Raw genomic sequence first — 21,356 nt, forward strand, 5'->3', positions numbered from 1 at the left:
GGTGGTAATAGTTGAGGTGTTGAAGACGCTGCAGTCGTTGTGCCAGTTTCGGTGCGGTGCCAATGCAACCGCAACCATAGCGGGGCGACGGGGGTGGGGGGAGGCATCTGTGTATGTAACGTCGGGGCGACCGGTAAAACGTTTGTGGAGTTGCCGGGCTCGGTCGGCTCTGCGCTCTGTATGATACTCTGGATGCATACGTTTGGGAAGCGGAGGTATACGAAGACTGAGTCTCTGCTCAGGCGTGAGGTCAATATACGTAGAAGTCGCCCTCAGAGGAGTGATTCCTACCTGGCTCAGTACTGCACGGCCCGCATGTGTCAGCGAGAGGCGCTCATATTGGGACGTTAGAGTCGCTTCAATCAGCTCGTCGACTGTGTTGGAGATCCCGGGGGTCATCATTTTGGTGGTGGAAGTGGACATGGGTAGACCCAATGCTGTCTTGTATGCCTTGCGCAGTGATGCATCCAGTCGCTCCCGATCTGTTCGCGTGAGGCGAAGGTAAGGGGCAACGTAGGCAATGCGCGTACAAAGGAAGGCTTGTACGAGGCGCAAAAGGTAGGATTCGCGCAAGCCCTTATGCTTGTTGGCGACTCTCTTGAGCAGGCGGCTGATCTGGATTACAAATTGACCTATTCGCTGAAGTGTAGTGGCGTTTCCTCCATTATCTTGTAGATGAAGGCTCAGGATAAGGATTCGGTCGGTACGTCGGTACGGAGTAGGGGGTGCCCTGTACTTGCAGATTGAAGGACGCCGGAGGTGATCTGGGGCGTCTTCCCTGGGTTGGGACAATGATGTATTCAGACCTGGTGGCCGAGCAGGATAGGCCGACTGTGGCCAGGTAGGTACCAACGCGATCGATGGCTGTCTGCAGAGTCTCCTCGATCTGGCCGTCACTGCCGTGTGTAATCCACAGAGTGAGGTCGCCGGCGTATATGCGTATAGCGAGACGCGATATGAAGCTGCCATCAGGAAAGAGCCGGAAAGGAACGCGGAGATGCTCGGCCAGTCATCGACAGCGGTCAACGAGTGGACTATCGGAAACAAAAAGGTTCAAGTGGCTCCGCACTGGTCGGTACGCTCAAGGTGGCCGCTCGGGCATTTCCTTTATGGGTAGCCGAGCGAAGGGACAAAACGATCGCTTCGGGCTACGTGTCTCCCTCCTTGCCTACGGCGCGCGTCGGCGCCTTTGACGCAGGTGTGCGCCCAGAACATGAGCCGCCGCGGCAGACACTGAGCGCTTCTTGTGCCGTCATCATTACCACCACAACAGCTTCCTCCTCGCCACCAAGTATGAACTCTTTCGGAGGCGCGTCACCAGGAGTGAGAGGGTGCAAGTGCATGATAATGAAGACACTGCCTCAACTACGGGCCCGCCCTTCACCTCAGTAGGGAGACTAACCGCCGTATTCACAAACACGCCTTCACTCGAACTTCTGCTCCAAGCGGCCCTCGAGGCCTGTTTTTCGTTTCACAAAGCAATCTCCACTCGAATCGCTCCTCCAGCGGCGGAGAAAACTTGAGTTTTCTCGAGAATCTCGAGTCTGGGACGACGCTACCTTGGCCGCTCCTCGACCGCCACTCCGCTTAAACATGGCCGACATCGCATCGCTCGCTCGCTGTGTGGAATTCGTTCTACCGGTATACCAAAAAGTTTCACGAAAGAAGATACGACAAGGATGCACCGAACCTTTCGCTAAAGCATCAGCTGAGAGTGACAGTGACCCGGGACTTCTGGCATGCTATCGTTTTACGAATGTGGTCATGGCTAGCCTACGGCCGTCCCTGCCGCTCACGCCGAACATGGATAACCGTGATCAGCCACCGACGTCTGTGTTGTTTGATCGTCGCATCGTCGCACTGCGCGTGTGTGGCGCGGGCACATTTCAATAAGTCGTCACTGGATAAATGGATAACCTTTTCGGAGCCCACCGAGTGCAGAATTGAGGCGCGATTTGGCCAAATGGTGAGCTCGCCCGCGGCCGGAGTCGAGCTGCAGCGGCGCACTTTCCGTGGCTCGCCCTGCGCGCTTCCGTAGACAGCGCCGAACTTGTGGGGGAACAGCGTGTTGTATCCAGCTGGTGAGCACCGGAGGCGCGGTGGGATTGTACGGACATAAATGGCTTGCCCGTTGCCCGAGGGTACGTAGTACGTCTGCGGACGCGCGGCCGGCGCGGCGCTCTTGAGGGAGCGCGTTGGTGTGCTCTTCCTACGGAGGGATATTCGCGTCCGACGAAGAGCATGGCTTTTCAAGCACGTTTTCAATTAGGGCTCCCTACTTGTTTGGAAACCGCATGCGGCATTTTCTTCTGGAGGGTCGAATTCAGCGTGCATGAGCTGCAATTCGCTGCGAAGCAGCACGCATGTTTAGCCCGCCTCCGAGCAGGCGGAGGAGTTCGCGGTTTGTAATTTTTTTCCTGCAATGTATTTTGACGCCCGGCAATAAAAAAAAGCACGGTAAAAAAAAAGTCTGTCAAGCCTGTAAAAAAAATAAAAAAAGTCTGTCAAAGCCTGCCAATAAAAAAAGGCAAAGCGGCAAAGGCCGAGCGTAGAGCTCACATCAAAAAATAAACCGAAGTATTCACACCATTTCTCAAAGCTGACGTCACCAGCAGCGACTGTTGCCAGATGCGAAAACATTTTTCAGCCATTTTTCACAGCCGCCCTTTTTATCCAGCCCACAAAACAAGTTACACTATGCTGTTAACGTCGAGGTCGGTTGCGAAAGTTGTTTAAAAGACTTTACATGAAAAACTGAGCATGTTACATAGTTCAGCACGCAGTTTTCGGGCCAAAAGTTCATCTTAATCTCGTCCCCATGTGCCACTTGCGCTGCTCCGAGTGGAGGAGGTATTCTCGAGGAGAACTTGTCGGAGGAAACGCCGAGGGGCGTTCATGAATTCGAATCGGCCCTGGAGTGGAGTAGCGGCTGTATTCTCCGCTCCAACGAGTGGAGGTGGAGCGTCGAGTCGAGGCGCGTTTGTGAATACGGGCGTAACTGCCGTATTCACAAACACGCCTTCACTCGAACTTCTACTCCAAGCTGCCCTCGAGGCCTGTTTTTCGTTTCACAAAGCAATCTCCACTCGAATCGCTCCTTCAGCGGCGGAGAAAATTTGAGTTTTCTCGAGAATCTCGAGTCTGCGACGACGCTACCTTGGCCGCTCCTCGACCGCCACTCCGCTTGTAAACATGGCCGACATCGCATCGCTCGCTCGCTGTGTGGAATTCGTTCTGCCGGTATACCAAACTTTTCACGAAAGAAGATACGACGAGGATGCACCGAACCTTTCTCGAAAGCATCAGCTTAGAGTGACAGTGACCCGAGACTTCTGGCACGCTATCGTTTTACGAATGTGGTCATGGCTAGCCTCCGACCGTCCCTGCCGCTCACGCCGAACATGGATAACCGTGATCAGCCACCGACGACTGTGTTTGATGTCGCATCGTCGCATTGCGCGTGTGTGGCGCGGGCACATTTCAATAAGTCGTCACTGGATAAATGGATAATCTTTTCGGAGCCCACCGAGTGCAGAATTGAGGAGCGATTTGGCCAAATGGTGAGCTCGCCCGCGGCCGGAGTCGAGCTGCGGCGGCGCACTTTCCGTGGCTCGCCCCGCGCGCTTCCACAGACGGCGCCGAACTTGTGGGGGAACAGCGTGTTGTATTCAGTAAGCTGGCGAACACCGGAGGCGCGGTGGGACTTTGCGGATATAAATGGCTTGCCCGTCGCCTGAGGGTACGTCTTCGTAGTACGTCTTCGGACGCGCGGCGCTGTCGAGGGAGCGCGTTGGTGTGCTCCTCCTACGGAGGGATATTCGCGGCCGACGAAGAGCATGGCTTTTCAAGCACGTTTTCAATTAGGGCTCCCTACTTGTTTGGAAACCGCACGCGGCATTTTCTTCTGGAGGGTCGAATTCAGCGTGCATGAGCTGCAATGCGCTGCGAAGCAGCACGCATGTTTAGCCCGTCTTCGAGCAGGCCAGAGCCATGCTCGTAGGAGCAGTAGGAGTTCGCGGCTTGTACTTTTTTTTCCTGCAATGTATTTTGACGCCCGGCAATAAAAGAAAGCATGGTAAAAAAAAAAGTCGATCAAGCCTGTCAATAAAAAAAAAAACGTCTGTCAAAGCCTGGCAATAAAAAAAAGGCAAAGCGGCAAAGGCCGAGCGTAGATCTCACACGAAAACATAAACTGAAGTATTCACACCATTTCTCGAAGCTGACGTCACCAGCAGCGACTGTTGCCAGATGCGAAAACATTTTCAGCCATTTTTCACAGCCGCGCTTTTCATTCAGCCCACAAAACAAGTTACACTATGCTGTTAACGTCGAGGTCGCTTGCGAAAGTTGTTTAGAAGACTTGACATGAAAAACTGAGCATGTTACCAGCACGCAGTGTTCGGGCCGAAAGTTCATCTTAATCTCGTCCCCATATGCTACTTGCGCTGCTCCGAGTGAAGGAGGTATTCTCGAGGAGAACTTGTCGGAGGAAACGCCGAGGGGCGTTCTTGAATCCGAATCGGCCCTGGAGTGGAGTAGCGGCTGTATTCTCCGCTCCAAGGAGTGGAGGTGGAGCGTCGAGTCGAGACGCGTTTGTGAAAACTCTATAAATATCTGAGTGTGTTCGGGCATCATAGTTACTTGTTAGCCCTTGTTCCTAGTTCCTTACTTCACTTCACTTCACTTTATTACCTTAAAGACCCCATGGTGGGGGTATTACATGAGGAGTGGGAAAACAAAAATTATTGGTTTTAGTGATTACGTGATATCATTGAAATGGTTGCATAAATTGTTTAGGAAACTTTATGGGCAGGTGATGGCAGCTACGTTGTGGGAAAGGTCGTTTCAGTCCGTTGCAGTGCGAAGAAAAGGTGACGGTGCAGGCCCGTTACTGTTATTCTGTTTCTTGTTCTTGTTCTTGATTACCCCTTCAGAAACGTAAACAAACCCAGTCAGTCTTCTTAGTCCTTCAACTACGTGCCGCCTTCACTCGCCACCACTTCTCTTCTGGGTGGAACGGGCGTCGGCTTGGCCAAGCAATCGTAAAGAGCGGCACTCGAACCCCACATCTAACAACCGCTAATCATCGGGTCACAGAAATAAGTCGTCATTGTAACGTGATCACGGAAGCCGAGTGGACCCACTGCAAGTTAAGGACCCCCTAGCGACGACATGTAATGATCGGGAGCCCTGAAAGTACTCACCGTGTTTGTGCATCAGCAGAATGTGCAAGCAGATTCCTTGCACGTATGCATTTAGCTACATGCAGCTTCTACCTCTTTGTGTTGTTTTGTGAGCATAGGATTGAGAGTATATGTCATGTCTAAGTGTCCTGCAATATACAGAAAAGGAAAGCGAGGATTAAAAGAAAACAGGGTTAGGAAGCAACATTTAAAGCAGTTTGCGTACTTTTAAGACTCTCAGATGACATTGAATGAGCGACTGTTTATTTCATGTTGATGGCAGACGTGTTTTATGTACAACCATGGAAACTGTTCCTTCAAACATTTATACGACCTACTCATCTCCTAGATTGGATACTTTTGTTTTCAAGTTACAAGGCAAGGTGAAAGCGACGCGCAATGAACTTGAAAAACAAACCTGAGAGGCCGAGCTGTACAGGGCTCCCACAGAAGGGAGGACACGCAGCCTGCATTCATTCCTGCGGGCATTCAGAGCTTCAAAAGTGCGCTGCGACTATCCCACTACAAGTCTCGACAGCGAATCTAGCGGCCCGGAGACGTTTTGCGAAAACTGTACATGCACTCGACCATTTGACTTACAGAGCAGCTCTTACGTTTTTACGCTTTACACTTTTTTGAACATTCTTCCTTTCCCTCTGGCTAACTCATGTGATAGATGTGATATGCGTGGTCTTATGGACACCGAAACTATAAAAACTCACTTTGTTAGAGTCACGGGGGAAACCAGTACATAGAAGGTGCTGCTGATGAAGTGACAGGTAAGAAAGAAATAATGGGCTTATGTACAGGTAGTCCGCACTTTTTAGCTAAGGTGCATAAACTGTTGAGTTGAAGTGGGAGCCCAATATGCAACGGCACTGAAGGCCCGTGGCTCGAAGCTGGCACAACCTTCGTAGATGACGGTTAACAGCAAAAAAAAAAAAAAATGTTGGCGCACAACCGCCATGATGTTCGCCCTCGGTAAGAACTTGCAAGTAGTCCATCAGACAGTGTGATCAGTACTTTCACCGAGTTATTCACGCTCTTCTCTGCTGGAGACACTGCAGTTTCGAGGAAGAAGCTCAAAGACTGGAACACGATGTTGTCTAAAGATGGCAAACACTTGGTCGCACTGTAGTAGGCCTAAGGAATTATGCGGAAGTTCACCCATCTTCAGCAGATTGTCCTTTCCATTTGGTTTCGTAAACGACCATCGTGCGATGACGCAACCAGAGCTGCCCTTCTTCGATGGTGTGCTTTTGATATTACAGGCCGCTGAGAGCTTCGGTCGTCGCGATGAACAAACTTGGTGGCGCGTGGCAGATTCACCAGGACGCGATCGCTGCATCAGTGGGACTACACTGAAGCTCGAGAGGACCACAAAGTGTAGTAGACGTCTACGGACTCCTCGCGGCTCGTCACAGCGCGGTGACAGTGCACACACTTCGCAGAGCATCGTAGACGACGTCCGGCATGTGGTCCTTGATGCCCCGAGGGCTAACCACGATGTGGTCGAAGTATTCTGGTGACGTCCAGAACATCTGGTACCTGCGTGAAGACGGCGCAAAGGGCCATAAGAAGCGGCGACACAGCGTTGCTGCCAAAAAAGTATATATATATATATATATATATATATATATATATATATATATATATATATATATATATATATATATATATATATATATTATAGGCAAAAGGTATAAGCTAGAATGGCTCCGGTAGGACATAAACATACACGATGTGACACGTGGTACAAAAAGGTTATACTTTAATCCGACGTTTCGGCCGAGCTCCGGCCTTTGTCAAGGAATGCAGGAATGATAAAAAAGTCACATTTGTATCTTCTTTTTTTTTCAGGCTCAAAAGAAAGCTCGTGAAATACAAGTAAAATCACATGACTATCGCATTTGAGTACCATGATTGTGGTACTCGTGATTTGAGTGAACGAAATTAGCTGCGAGTGCCACGCATCTACGCAAAATTACACAGGAGCTCGAAGGGGCAGACGTCTTTGAGGCGCGGTAAGGTCACTGACACTCCGTGGAGTTCGCGTGCTCATCCCCTACATGCAGTCCTCAGTTCGAAATATCCCTCGAGCCGGGACAGTGCCGTACTATTAGAGCCCGTCTACCCCTCATGTCACGACGCAGGGTTTACTGCGAATAGTCGATGTGAGCCTATCGCCAAGCTCGCGTACACGCTGCACAATACGAACACTGTGCAGCTTTCATGGCATTAGCGAGGCCGACACTCAAGCTCCATGTTGTGTATCGTACCTTCCTCCGTGTAATGCCCCATTTGGGCCTCTTAAGATATAATGATAAATGGTGACCTTCCGTGAGCCGGTAGGTAAGGACACAGGAATGTTTACATACTCTGCTCGTTTCCTCTCCCGCACGAAGTGCAGGATCTTGCCGGGCATGTGCATCTCGGGCCACTCCGTACGAGGAACGCCCCTCTCGATGATGAGCTCGAGAGACGCCGGTGCCACTCCCTGCAGCAGAGGCGCCCACCACAATGTCAAGTTTTACCTACAACTTTCCTGTACAGATGAGTTGTAGGTACATGCTCGCTCAAAATGTGTTAGTATACCAGCAAGAGAACACAAATTTTCTGGACGCATAGGCTTTCTAGCAGTGAGTTTTCAAGGGGAAAATATGGGTACGTGACGGGCGTTTGCTTGGAGCTTCGCAATAGAAAGTGCATATGGTAAAGTATGACATGGTTCAATTGTTAAGGAAAATACAAAGGGCACACTCTCCCGGCAAGAATGCTTAGCTCAGGGCTGGCTCCCGCAAAGCGGAGCTGCGGCACTAGCAGGGAGACGAGGAGGATATGTATAAAACTTTCGTATAATTACAAATGTATACTGCAGATGCATTTACAAAGGATGCACACTAACGTTTTGTGCAAATTCAGTCATGCAGACAAGGAAGCGAAAGGTAGAAAAAATATTGAAGGGTGATCAAATTGGACACAGGCGAAATAAATACGGCATGTCATTTTTCTTTCCCCAGCCCCGTAGGGCCAGGAACTGCCACCCTTCACCACCTCGAATATAATGAGCCGGAAAACTTTTGAGGTAGTTCAGTACTTACTCGTAAAGCGGAACAGTTACTGCTGCACATTTTCTGCCAGTACTTCATAATTAACGTAGCTTTCTCACCTATGTATTTGCAATCTAATTCTATTTCATTTGTGGTTATTTTCTTGTTCTATTTCTATTCGTAATTCCTTATTTTGCCCATTTTCGCTGAATCGTTTTGGTCCTGTCTATCACTATTCACTATAATCCTGTCACTCCTCCTCTCAAGTAGAAATGTATTTTACCTTCCCTTCATTTGTGGCCCGCGAAAGAAAGAAAGAAAGAAAAGAAAAGAAAAGAAAGAAAGAAAGAAAGAAAGAAAGAAAGAAAGAAAGAAAGAAAGAAAGAAAGAAAGAAAGAAAGAAAGAAAGAAAGAAAGAAAGAAAGAAAGAAAGAAAGAAAGGCGTACTCACGGGCTTCTCGCGTGGCCTTAGACATTCGGCGAGCTTTCCCGTGGGGGCATTGATCTTCTCGAACGCCTCCTTGTTCTTCAGCGGGGGCGTCAGTCGTCGTCCGCAGAACAGCGCCTCCAGACCATGCCTGTTTAGCACGTTCTTCCACAAAAAAAAAAGGAGAAAAATAAACGTTTTCATTTATAGGATTTAACGTCTACTACTTGGAGTTTCGCGCACTGCATCGCACAGTGCACGGGTGCTCATTTCGCTTTCCTATATTAGCACAGGCTAATATAGAAAGCCGTGCTCACTAGGAACTGGTGTTGACGACACGTGTCAGCATGTTCAAAACGAGCATTTTACTGAGGAATTATGTAAGACGCGCGCGTACGCAAACACTGAAACCGAAAGTGCATGTGGTCGGCTGCGTTTTGGTCGGCTGCGTTTTGATGCAGGCGTCCGTGCGCTGTGCGTTGTTAGTGCACGTTAGAGATCCCTACGAGGTCGAAAGTACTCGAGAAACCTCAACTATGGTCCATCTTTCCTTCTTTACGCTTTCAATCCAATTCTTCCTTATTTTACGGCCCGGTTAAGGTGTCCTCAGAACAAGTGAGACAGACCATTGCGCCTTTCCTTTTCTGTCAACCAATTATTATTGCCATTGGCTCTAGCTATAATTACCTAATTAAATCAAATCAACCATTTCGTCACTTGCACACCTTTTCTTGATGCTCTAACCGATGGTACCATTCATTTTCCGATGTACCAACTATTTCCTCTTTTACAGCACCGACATGTTTAATGCCCACACGAAACCCGCCTACATAGCCATACAATGCTCACGCATTAAGAAAGGCTTTCGCCTCATCGCAGTTTGCTGCACTTTATTGGTCCAAAGTGCCCCCTAGAATGTTTTTTCCTGCCACATCTTGTTTTAGGTCAAACCGCCCCTTTCCAGCCATTTGTTGTTGCTGTTTTCTTTTTTCAATTCATTTACTTTTCCGTCTTAGCAGCGTGTGAGCCATTCGTCGAGCTTTTACAACAGAATATATAAGTAGTTCCGTTGGCTAAGCGTCGGTTCAGGGGTGAGTTGTGCTTCGTCGTTAGTATAGAGAGTTTTTTTTCTTTATTTCCAGTTCTCGACAAATTAAAACACATACACACACCGGAAAGCATTCACATGCCGCCTACCGAAAACATGGCGTAGGCTTTGTTACATTAAAATTCTGTATACCCGCCTGTGACGCGGGAGACCGGGATTCGATTCCCCGACGGGGAATAATATTTCCTTACTTGTCTTACGCGGTTCACCATTTTTCTCCGATGGCACTTCTGATGCTATCTCATTAAAAAGAACTGCTCGCTCAGCATACGCGTTGAAGGGGCCAAGATGTACCTTTGGCAATGCTTTGTAACTATACGTACAGATCGTTATCTGTCCCAGAGTGTTTTAATTCTCGTCGCGAGAACGAGGGATCCCACTTATCGGCGTTATTACAGCAATAAATTCCTGTTTGTTCCCAAGAGCACGGCCTGTAGTGGTCGCCGTCCGCTCGGTAGCGTACGTAGGGCGGGGTCGGCGGTTTGGACCGTCAGCCGCGACTAAGCGCGGAAAACGCATTTACCCCCACTAAAACCCCACACACTATACGGACAACAAATGAGCACATATGCGAAGGGAAAACTACTAGTGTACATTCTTCATCCAAATCCTTCAGGCTTTTCGGTCGCACAAGCAAATATAACCCACCGGAGCTCCTTCGCCTTCGACTTTCAAGGGATTCGGGCCCTCAGGGACGCCATGGGTTCTCCACATAGGTGAATTCACACGCCGCACCACGGACCACTTGTCCGTCTATACTAGGCCTCCCGGGACGTCATATTTCCGCTCCGTGGCTAAAGGCCGAGCGCATGCCTAATTTGCTTTATCACCACCAGCAAGGGCAAAAGGTGGAGAAGCGGCGGTAAACGGATTAGGCACACGCGCGACGTTTCTCCGTGCGCGGGTTAAAGACACAGAGGTGAAAGGGCACGGAACTGAGGTTTGCGTTCTGTAGGGTAACCTGCAGCGAGTACCCACCTTGTTCATGTCGCACTGCAGGAGGCAGCTGACAACCTCCCTCTTGAACTTGTCCACCTGACGGTAGCCCAGGCGGCCCACCATGTCGTCGCCCACCACGATGGTCATCACGAAGTCACGCGTCTCCCGCGCCCTGCGCCGATAGAGGACAGGTATTATAGCACGTAGTTGGCCACCTATACACAACGTATACACCGTGACTTCAGAGCGTGCGTACAAGTTGGCTGATGACGCTTAAAGAAGAACCCCACAGGAAGACACGCTGCGTGGAGGTTTGGAGGGAGGGGAACAAAACTGTAAGTGAAGGTGTTGGTTATGCGTAAACGGGGCTAGAGGAATAACCCTCTCATTCTGCTACGTTCGCTTATTTTCACTTCCTCGGAACATAAGACGTGGTTGAGTGCTAAAGTGATCGCCTTCCACTCGCATCAAAGACTAGACGGGCGTTCGTGCAGGATCTAAAAGAAACGTTTCTCTGTGCCTTAACTCGAACAGGTTATGTAAGAATTGCGGATATACTTTTGGTACATTACAACATACCCACCAGTCATTATATTATAGCGGACTGTTTCCTTTGATCAGGGCAAACGAAAATGGAGCTAAGAGGAAAATTTGAAATGTAGTGCCTGTGAGCGCCCATTTCATCCTGCTTCATTTGTGACGATTGCGCGTTTCCGCATGGGAACTCAGAGGGAAATGCCAACGCCGGCGACTTGTGCACGAGTTTAACAAAACTTGAAGTTGGGCTAGATGGTGCATTGTAACTTGACTGAAGATAAAGTGCACGGGAAGACACACACAAGAGAAGAAGAAAAGAAGAAGAAACAGGATACGCGCTAACCTGTTTCTAGCGCGTGTCCTGTTTCTTCTTCTCTTGTGTGTGTCTTCCCGTGCGCTTTATCTTCAGTCAAGTTGTGCACGAGTGTTGCAGAAATAAACAATGTTTTACCTCCGACGTCCGTACAACGCATACTTCGATTATTCCTGTTCTCTCATTCGCATAACAGGCGATGCAAGGATGGGACAGGAGAGACCACCTCTTTATCCCATCCGGCATAAATTTACTCGCTCTCTGTCTGCATCGGGTAGTAACGCTTCCAGCACCGTTTTTTTCCATGACCGATTGAAACTTAGGCGCGCAGGCGATGCAAGTGTATTGCTGCACTTACCTCTCAACGCTCAGAATGCCCCCCGGTGGCGAGAAGGCGTAGCACCGCAATGTCGGGAACTTAGGCCTGAGCAGGATGCCCAGCACCGATGCGACGGCCGCCCCGAGGCTGTGTCCCGTGAGCACCAGGGTGTAGCTCGGGTGTCGTGACAGGGCCTGTGCCAGGGGCTCGTCCAGTTGGCCCACTATCTGCAGGGCACTCTGCAGCACGCCCTGATGGCACAGGCCGACGCCGTCGGGCATCTCTGCGCATGCGCAGACGCGTCGATTATTATCAAAAGAGTCACGTGGCATCACGTGCTACACGTAAACCCTCCGTCAAAAGTTTAGTGCCCAGGGGCTTTTGCTTCTAAGCTATATCGTGTGGCTCGTAATGCATCGTCAGGGATCCAAATCTCATGAAGATGAGTTTTTCGGTCATGTACCCTTTCCAACAGGTAGAACTTCCAAGAATGGCTAAAGAGCTCCACAACACGACCTAAAAGGTAACATTTGTGGTTTAGAGACATTTGAAAAAACTGATCATGTATAGTTACAGCCATAATAATGTGGAATACACCTCGTCTATAGAAACTTGCGTCACGAGTAAGCTATATAGCCATTATTAGGAAGTGTTTTATGCATTAGCACATGCAGTTGTGCGCTCGCGTATGGGCCCAAGCAACTATAGAATTTTATTTCCGGAACGTGCAAGGAAATTCCAAGAAACGTGCTTCGTAATATTTTGTCCGCACCGTAGTGCGTTTTTGATGTAACTAAAGCGAAAGTTGGACTAGCTAATATAATGTCCGAAAAGCACCTTGGCCATTCATCTCCTTTTACGACGCATTCGAAATGCGCCAGGTGGAGTCAGAGACGCGTTTTTCCAAGCATTTTGCCCTTATGAAAGTTGAACGCCCGCCCATTGTAAAGCTTGTACAGTCGTCAGCACATCTGCCTGGAGCGATTTAACGGGCTGCTTTTGGCTGCACGCGCGACGCATGCCGATAGCCTGCATCTGGGCATTCACCGTCACACTGATTACATTGTCTGCTGCTTTACCACCATGCCGGTTCACAGACACGATCGTCAACGATCTCCGGTGAAGGTGAAGAAACTTGAGATAAAAAAATGTGGGAGTTCCGCCTTTAAAGTATGACTCGATAGCGTAGGCTACCAAGCCCCGCTTTACATGTATGAGCGTGCCTGTGTGGGTAACGTGAATTCAGGGGCCCTGTTAGGCTGATTCTAATATTCTCCCGTATCCCATCATCATCATCATCTCCTTCAGCCTGACTATACCCACTGCAGGGCGAAGGCCTCTCCCATATTCCTCCAATTAACCCGGTCCTGTGCGAGCTGTATCCACTTGACCCCTGCGAACTCATCCGCCCACCTAATTTTCTGCCGCCCCCTGCTACGCTTTCCTTCTCTTGGAATCCAGTTTGTTGCCCTAAGAGACCATCGGTTATCCTTTCTTCGTGCTACATGTCCTGCTTATGCCCATTTCTTCTTCACAGCAGAGGCCCAAGTCTCCCGCCAAAAGTAATGTCAGTCAACTCTACGTAGAGCCAGTGCGCGGCCATGTCAGCTGCCGCCTGCAGGGCCGAATTAAGAAAATGGGGCTCCTGGGCTAAAACGCATGTAACCCCACCCCCTTATCAGTGATGGTATATTTCAAGTGAGCAGTAATGTATCTGCGCATTGCTAAACGAGCATGTCATCGTGGCGGGTCGTATTGCGTGCAGAGACATGTTAACTGGACTTTGTTCTTTCTGAGGACTGTATACCTATCAAAAGCCGATGGGTGCGTGCCTGGAGCAGTGGGGATCAAACTCTGCGCCCAGACGGGTTCTAGAACCCGTGTGACCCGCTCCTACTAGGATCTGATGATTCACTTTCCCAGCACTAAGATGGTGTCAACGACAGCGAGCTTTCCCATCACGTCGGCTGCAGCGCTTCTCTGAGGCAGCTGCAAGGCGAAGCTGGTATGTCGTGAGCATGCGCAGAAGAGGCGGACCTGGCACCCAGTCGCGGGTAAGAGCGCTCCAATCGCAAAAACTTTTTGGCGCATGAAGCCCTCTGTCACCTTGTGGTTTTTAAACATTGCGGGCTTTGGCTTTTGCCAGATGTGGAGGGCTGCGTTAATGATACCTGGTCGGATGTGTAGGACTATTTTCGTGTTTTTGACCACTTTCTCATTCCCACCATTTAAAAAATTTGTGATTACTTTATTCGACAGTTAGTCCAGTAGTCGCACAGAAAAGTAATATAGTGGATATTTTGCGGGACCCTTATCAAAGATTCACTTGATTTTAATCGGAGAGGACGGTTAAAGTTTCTTTTTTAATATTGATACATCTAAACGGAAACCGCGTATATAATTATGTATTAGTGTCAAGGCACACATCTTGCGTTCGCGCAGGCAGCTGGAGACAAGACCGCTACTGCAGATAAATGCACAGGTTTGAACAACATAACTGGGAACACATGGCGCACTAAGTAATAGAATTAATATTCCCCTGAGCTCCTAACCTGAAAGGCAATCACCGAATCGTATCCACAGCAGTACTAGTATTACCTTAAAAAGTGTATGCTCCTAACCCATGCTGCTAAATAGTACTTTGAGCGGAAATGTTACATTTCATATTAGTTTAACCTGCGAGTACTCTCTGCCCATGTGATCCCGCTATCGAGGTGGTCATGTCTCCGCGCAGTGTGTGTGTGTGTGTGTGTGTGTGTGTGTGTGTGTGTGTGTGTGTGTGTGTGTGTGTGTGTGTGTGTGTGTGTGTGTGTGTGTGTGTGTGTGTGTGTGTGTGTGTGTGTGTGTGTGTGTGTGTGTGTGTGTGTGTGTGTGTGTGTGTGTGTGTGTGTGTGTGTGTGTGTGTGTGTGTGTGTGTGAGAGAGAGAGAGAGAGTCTCACCGACGGGGGAGGTCATGGCGTCGGTGAGCGTGTCGGCCACGGACAGCGTGCCCCGGGCTACTACTAGGACTGCACTGGTGCGGTGGTCGAGCGCCACGTAGAAGGGCACCTTGTAAAGGCCGTTGGCGAACGACGAGCAGAGCAGGTCCTCGGGGCGCACCCGGGTCAGGTGCTTCACGGTGGCCAAGTGGCACTCGAGGCAGTTGTCTCCGGACACGTTGCCGCTGCTACCACGCAGGCAGGAGCAACACCTGCGCCCAAGTTTAGCAACATCATTGCGTGCGGCCAGTCGCTCTTCTGACGAAAGTGGACGGGGTCATTTATTGGAGTAGGCAGAACATGGATCACAGACACTGCTCGCACTGAAAGGATTTGGATATCAATACACCTTGCTGTTATCTGTTCTCTCTTCGTCCGCTTTCCATGCACACATCAGTCATATGTTAAACCAAGTTGTCCGCCCGTCACTCGAGGGCAGTTGTGTGCATAAATCGTCCTAGGATAGAGGGAATTCTGATTGGAACGCCTGTTTATTCGGACAGGTGGGGACTGTCGCTTGCCTAATAAATTGAAATTGATAATTTTTATTTCGTACGTTTTTAAATGTTAATATAATTCGTTCTTTCACATTCTAGCCTATTTTTTATTTATAAGTCTACCAATTTTATTTTTGGAACAGTTCGTACTGCCGCTTTTACTGTACGGCTTCGCACGGGGGTTGCATAATACCCTGTGAAATGAGGGGCATTCGATTCTAGCGTTATCTACAGGCGAACACGTCAGGCTACTTCGCCATTTAGAAATCAGCATTGACAAACACCTGTTTGTTAGAATGGCTATATTTACTTATCGTCTGCACACGTGATTGGACGATGTTTTCTCACACAGCACAAATGCCCTGGTTCAAGTCGTACTTTTTGTCTATTCCAAAGAGCAGTTCTCCGCTACCTCCGCTCCCTTGTAGATGCCGGCGCGACGAAAGCACGCTTGCATACAGGTTGTGAACACAGGGAGCTTGCTTCTTCGGTTTGTTCTTAACAACGAGAGTTCGCATTTGCAGCAGCACGTCGCAGAAAAGTGAATGCTCGATTTTGTAATGCTGTAGTGTGTACGATGTACTGTCCAAACATACTCCCGAACCTGAAAGTAGGAGACGAACGCTTTCAGGGTGTAGTCGTGTACACATACCTGATTCCAGCCCACAGATCACACAGGCCCGTGCAGACATGGGATGCCATGTAGGCGGGCCATCCGTAGCTTCCCCAGGCAAACTTGAGGTAGTAGAGCGCCTGCTCCGGGTTCATCCACGCATGCACACTCGGGTCTGGGACTGTCGCCGCTGCTTCGGCCGCTGGTGCATTGGGCGGCACGCCGTTGGTACACGGAGCCCGGTCAACCGGCGCTGTGCGTGGCAGATAGGCAGCCAACTGAGCTTTCTGTAACTTCGTTATTGCCTAAAGGCATAACTTCAAAAGACTAGAGCGTCTGAACTGACTACTCCGACTAAGGTAGTTGACTATATGTATACATGTCCGACGTACTGAATAAAGTGCCTAGTAATTTCAGGAGCTTTGCAGAATTCGGACATCTCACTTAATGCAATTTGACCATATTACATCGTCGCGAAGCTTTGGTGTGTTCGTTTGTTCACACCCTATGTCAACGAGAGATGATGTTTATATGGAAAAGGATCGCAGCCAGACGGGACCACTAGCAAATCGTTGTATATTGCTGTAGTTGCATTTGGTTAAGTTATCTCAATGCTTCCTGAACTGTGAAGTCGAAATTGAACGCGGGGGAGAGCAGCAAGCGTATTCCATCCTGCGACTATACGGCCGAGCGCGTTTACTTCCTCTCAGTCGTCGAATTACACAGTTCCTTGTGAGCACAGGTCAGGCTTGTAAAAAAGCATAATTTAAACGCCCTTCCTGACTCCGGACAACGTGACAATGTGCATTCGCAGACCTCACTCGCAGGTGCATAAAGACTGCGCAAGGGGGCTGTACGCATGTGAGACACTGCATCACGAGCCGTGCGTACAGCATCAGTCAGAGCTGGATATAATTTGTGAAGTTCTTCCTTTTTTGCCTAAGTGGTGTGCAGTGATATTTACAGGATGCTACAGACTTATTGTTGTTTCTTACAGAGCATGAACTTATTGATCATTGCTAGTTACCGGGAAGAGTTCGCTCGCCGCACTCTAAGAAGACAACAACAGCCGAGAAGATAGCCGCTTCCAGCTTTGTCCATTCGGACACACTACCGGACTGTTGAACTATATCTCACATGACATTGTTTTTTCTCTTATCTTTTATTTTGTTTGTCGCAGTGTATTTTTTGTTCCTTCGTTGCTATTGCGTTTTGCTTTGGTGCTTTGTGCGACTTTTACAGTGACTAGTGCTTCTGCATTTTTTTTCTTTTCTTCTTTTTACGAGTGGTATCTGCCGTATGTCCGGCATTCATGCTACAAAGTACCTTGTATCCTATGTATAATTTCGCCTTTAGTTTTGCCTTGTAAAATAGTTTCTTTTATATCTCATGTTGTATTAATTAGTTTCTTTTGCACATTTTGCTGTTATCTGCACCGCTTACTCAATGCCCTTCTGGGCCCTGTAAGGTATTATGAATAAATAAATAAATAAATAAATAAATAAATAAATAAATAAATAAATAAATAAATAAATAAATAAATAAATAAATAAATAAATAAATAAATAAATAAATAAATAAATAAATAAATAAATAAATAAATAAATATGCGTGACTATCGCGTAAGCGGTTTAGATGATGGAGAAGAGAACTACCCCATTTCGGAAGAGCCCCGAAGACCCTGAGGTGAAACTTAGCTACATATGGAGAACTTCGAGCACGCCTATGACTGCGGCTAATATAAACGCAAGTTAACTGGATCGCTAACACCGAAAGACGTTTGAAATTGACTTGACCCTGTACGTCCTACATTGCTTGTTCGGTCCAGCCACAGAGTGGGACATGTTCGGGCTCCACCTACCGGAGGAAGGCGGGGTCGCACAGTAGGGCACCGCCATTCCCTCGCGGGACTCCTCCGATGTGGACCCCATACGGGCCAGCTGGCGACGCTGTTTCTTGCGCAGCAGCACCAGCGCCGAGAACATGTCCGAAGGGGTCACATCCACGTCCTGGATTACAGAGGGATTAATTCAGCCTTCAACCCGAGTGGAGCTTCACGCTGACATCAACACCGCGTTTAACCCTACAATATACTAGGAGGCACTCAAACCGCTTGGGTGCATTAAGGTAAGTATTTTTAGTGAATATCTATTTTATTGCGAAAGCAATACTCCGACAGCCAAAGTGAGACATCTGGTGGTCGCAGCTACGCCGTGAAGAGGCGTAGCTACGGTCTCCTCATAATAAATCAGCCTGCCATGACATTTGAATTCACATTACCTCTGTGCCACGGGAAGAGCTGCCAACTCTGGTCGCTCCTTCCATATGGGAGGCTGATATCAGAATCAGCCTGCCAGAACCGTTTGCAATCTCGTTACCCCTACGACATGCAGGCACGTCCATGCGGCTTGGTTGAAGCGTGACTTTATATGGGGGCTGGCAGTTTACGTTCTCGCGTCATACCCTTAAAGATGAGCTTAAGTGTCCCCAATAATGTAGCACCTTACACTGATAGGGCGTGATAGGGGAATAATATAGCACGCAAAGGAAGCTTCCGCCATTGCTTTCGCAATTCAACTATGGTTAACCAGAACTAAACCACAATTAATTTTGTTTTTACTAATATTTTTGTTTGTTTTTATTTTATTTCATTATTCTTTTATTTTTCATCTTGATTTATAATTCTTATATTTTGTATCTTTATATTTTTAGTATAAAAGCGTTTGATTCATCATTGGCGTATTATGTGGCTACTGGACTATATTTTGGAGTTTTGTATTTATTTACGACCTCTCTGGATTGGCTTGTGGCTTTCGGCTATTGATTACTCAGTTTTCAGATAATTCAGCCAATTTAGCCAATGCTGGCTTATTATGTGGCTACTGTTGGATTGGTTATGGATCTGTCTCGTTCGACACATTCCTCCAGATGCCACTCATAGGCCAAGAAATGCTTTCGCCTTGGTAATCGGTATCGGCAGAGTCGTCGCCTCGCCGCTGTGGCTCAGTGGTTAAGAAGCGGCTACTACTAAATCGAAGTACCCGGCTTCGAATCCGACTGCTGACAGTGGCGTTTCGATGAAGGCGAAACGAAGAGCCGTCCTTATGCTCTACAATGTCAGTGCACGTTAGTCGCTACAGCACCTTGTTGTCTACCTCTCCTTTCAATCCCAGCGACCTTCCTTCCCTTAGCGGCGCGATCAGGTGCGCACGGAGAATTGATACTGCGGTTTTACTTTCCTGTAAAGCAATTTTTATTTATGCAGTTGTCATCCACGTCATGTCCGCAGCGTCAAGGAAACATTTTCCAGCCGCCCCGCCACGATGGTGCAGTGGATAGGGCGCTCGACTACTGTGCTCAAGTATGCGGGATCGTATCTCGGCCACGGCGGCCGCTTTCCGATGGAGACGAAAAGCAAGGCGCCCGTGTCCTGTGCGATGTCAATGCATTAAAGAACCCCGGAAGGTCGAAGTTTCCGAAGCCCTCCGCTGCGACGTCTCTCATAGCATGGGTAGCTTTGGGAACTTAAACCCCACAAACCGACCATCTTTCAACCTCCTCGGCGGAATTCCTATGTCCTCACTGGCGGATCCGCAGATCCTATAGCTGCAGCCCTTATCCTCGTCCCCTCATTTGTTCGCCCGGCAGAAAAAATGTAACTGATTCCAAATGATAGACAGTATACCAACGATCGCCATCGAAGCCACCCTTCTGCTCGCTACAACTCCCTTTCTTCCAATCGCATGCTGAAAGTTCGTATGCTGTTTGCTGAAACTAGTTTTCTTACTGACTATTTCATTCGGATTATCATCATCAGCCTGATTATACCCACTGCAGGGCGAAGGCCTCTCCCATATTTCTCCAATTAACCCGGTTCTGTGCTAGCTGCATCCACTTGACCCCTGCGAACTTCTTAATCTCATCCGCCCACCTAACTTTCTGCCGCCCCCTGCTACGCTTTCCTTCCCTTGGAATCCAGTTTGTTACCCTCAGCGACCATCGGTTATCCTCTCTTCGCACTACATGTCCTGCCCATGTCCATTTCTTCTTCTTAATTTCCACTAGAATGTCGTTAACTTGAGTTATTTCTCTGACCCACTCTGCACGCTTTCTATCTCTTAATGTTACCCCTACCATTTTTCGTTCCATAGCCCTATGGGTTGTCCTCAACTTAAGTAGAACTCTCTTGGTTAGCCTCCACGTTTCAGCCCCATAGGTGAGTACAGACAAGATGCAACTGTTGTATACTTTCCTCTTGAGCGATACCGGTAAGCTGCTAGTCATAATCTGCGAGTGCCTGCCAAATGCGCTCCATCCCAATCTTATTCATTCGGATAACTAACACTTTCTTGAACTGACCGCTTGCTCTATATCAGTCATTTCGGACGAAGCGAGCTTTGGCTGCTGTACCGAAGATACTGGTTTTATTTTAATCATGTTTTTTTTTTCTATTATACCCTGCTGCTTTTAATGTGAAATACGTATGGGAAATGCAAAAATAATTTAAATTTTATATATTACTCCACTGGAGTCGCCTACAGGAACCCGTTTTCGCAACTATAGGGCATATGTTTCTCCCATTCCCCTCTATCTGTCGTGTCCTGTGCCCGCAAGGCAGCCTTATCCTTGAAAAGTCCCCAACCTAGACCGAACAGATGATCATCTGCTGCCCCTGGTGTTACGGGAACACCCATGGAGGGAACTGCAAGAGGCCAATGACGTGTGGTTGCTGGGGTAACCACGTAATGAAGGATGGAAAAGAAATGCACTTGTCTTTGCAGATATGGGCTAGGAAGTTTAACTTTTCACGTAATTTCCGGAGCAAAATGAGTAAAATGGATCCTTCGTGCGTTTTAATTCAGGGAACTTAAATAATCAGATGTTTCTCGCTTATTTCCCAAATCTTCGACTTTCCGAGCAGCTGCAAATAAACAGGGCGTAATATGAGCCTGGTTGATGAAATTTTCAATTACAGCATGGAGTATCGCAGCCCGCACTTCGCACCAGGGAGCCCCACCGCCAGCACTGGCGCTCACCTCGAAGAACATGCAAGTGTTCTCGGCCATGTGCTGGTACGCCTCCTGGTTGTCTTCCGAGTCGCTGGCACAGCAGAAGAACCGACGCAGTCTGCACATGAAGCCGGGGAAAGGCATTAGTTAGCGTGAAAGCGGTGGACGGACAGAACGCGTCTACTTGTGTACCTGACAGTCGATGAGACTGTCTGCTTAGTTATCTTAGTTAGTTGTATAGTTGTATAGTACCGGTGCAAACCGATCTTTGCATTCATGGGTAAACCTCGCGACAGATATAATTAGCACAATTTGAGTTGAAGGTAACAGGGCTCGCGGTATTGGGCATCAGAAAATAATTTACGAGTGAAAATTTCAAAAT

At 48.4% G+C, this 21,356-nt stretch overlaps 1 protein-coding gene across 1 annotated transcript in view; it reads right to left on the reverse strand.

The window, feature by feature from the left end:
• Positions 1-5,416: 5,416 nt before the first annotated feature.
• Positions 5,417-21,356, reverse strand: part of LOC146188021 (diacylglycerol lipase-beta-like) — a 69,658-nt gene continuing 53,718 nt past the window's right edge. The window contains exons 6-14 of the mRNA XM_084603605.1: positions 21,002-21,092; positions 17,827-17,974; positions 16,005-16,218; positions 14,817-15,067; positions 11,916-12,159; positions 10,747-10,879; positions 8,685-8,825; positions 7,562-7,680; positions 5,417-6,731 (exon numbers count right to left, since the gene is read on the reverse strand). Coding sequence (XP_084459731.1) covers positions 6,602-6,731; positions 7,562-7,680; positions 8,685-8,825; positions 10,747-10,879; positions 11,916-12,159; positions 14,817-15,067; positions 16,005-16,218; positions 17,827-17,974; positions 21,002-21,092 — 1,471 coding nt within the window. The 3' untranslated portion in view covers positions 5,417-6,601. The remainder of the gene's footprint in view (positions 6,732-7,561; positions 7,681-8,684; positions 8,826-10,746; positions 10,880-11,915; positions 12,160-14,816; positions 15,068-16,004; positions 16,219-17,826; positions 17,975-21,001; positions 21,093-21,356) is intronic.

Source organism: Amblyomma maculatum, chromosome 5 (genome assembly GCF_055883805.1).
Source record: "Amblyomma maculatum isolate TAMU_Amacu chromosome 5, ASM5588380v1, whole genome shotgun sequence".
Classification (NCBI taxonomy): domain Eukaryota; kingdom Metazoa; phylum Arthropoda; class Arachnida; order Ixodida; family Ixodidae; genus Amblyomma; species Amblyomma maculatum.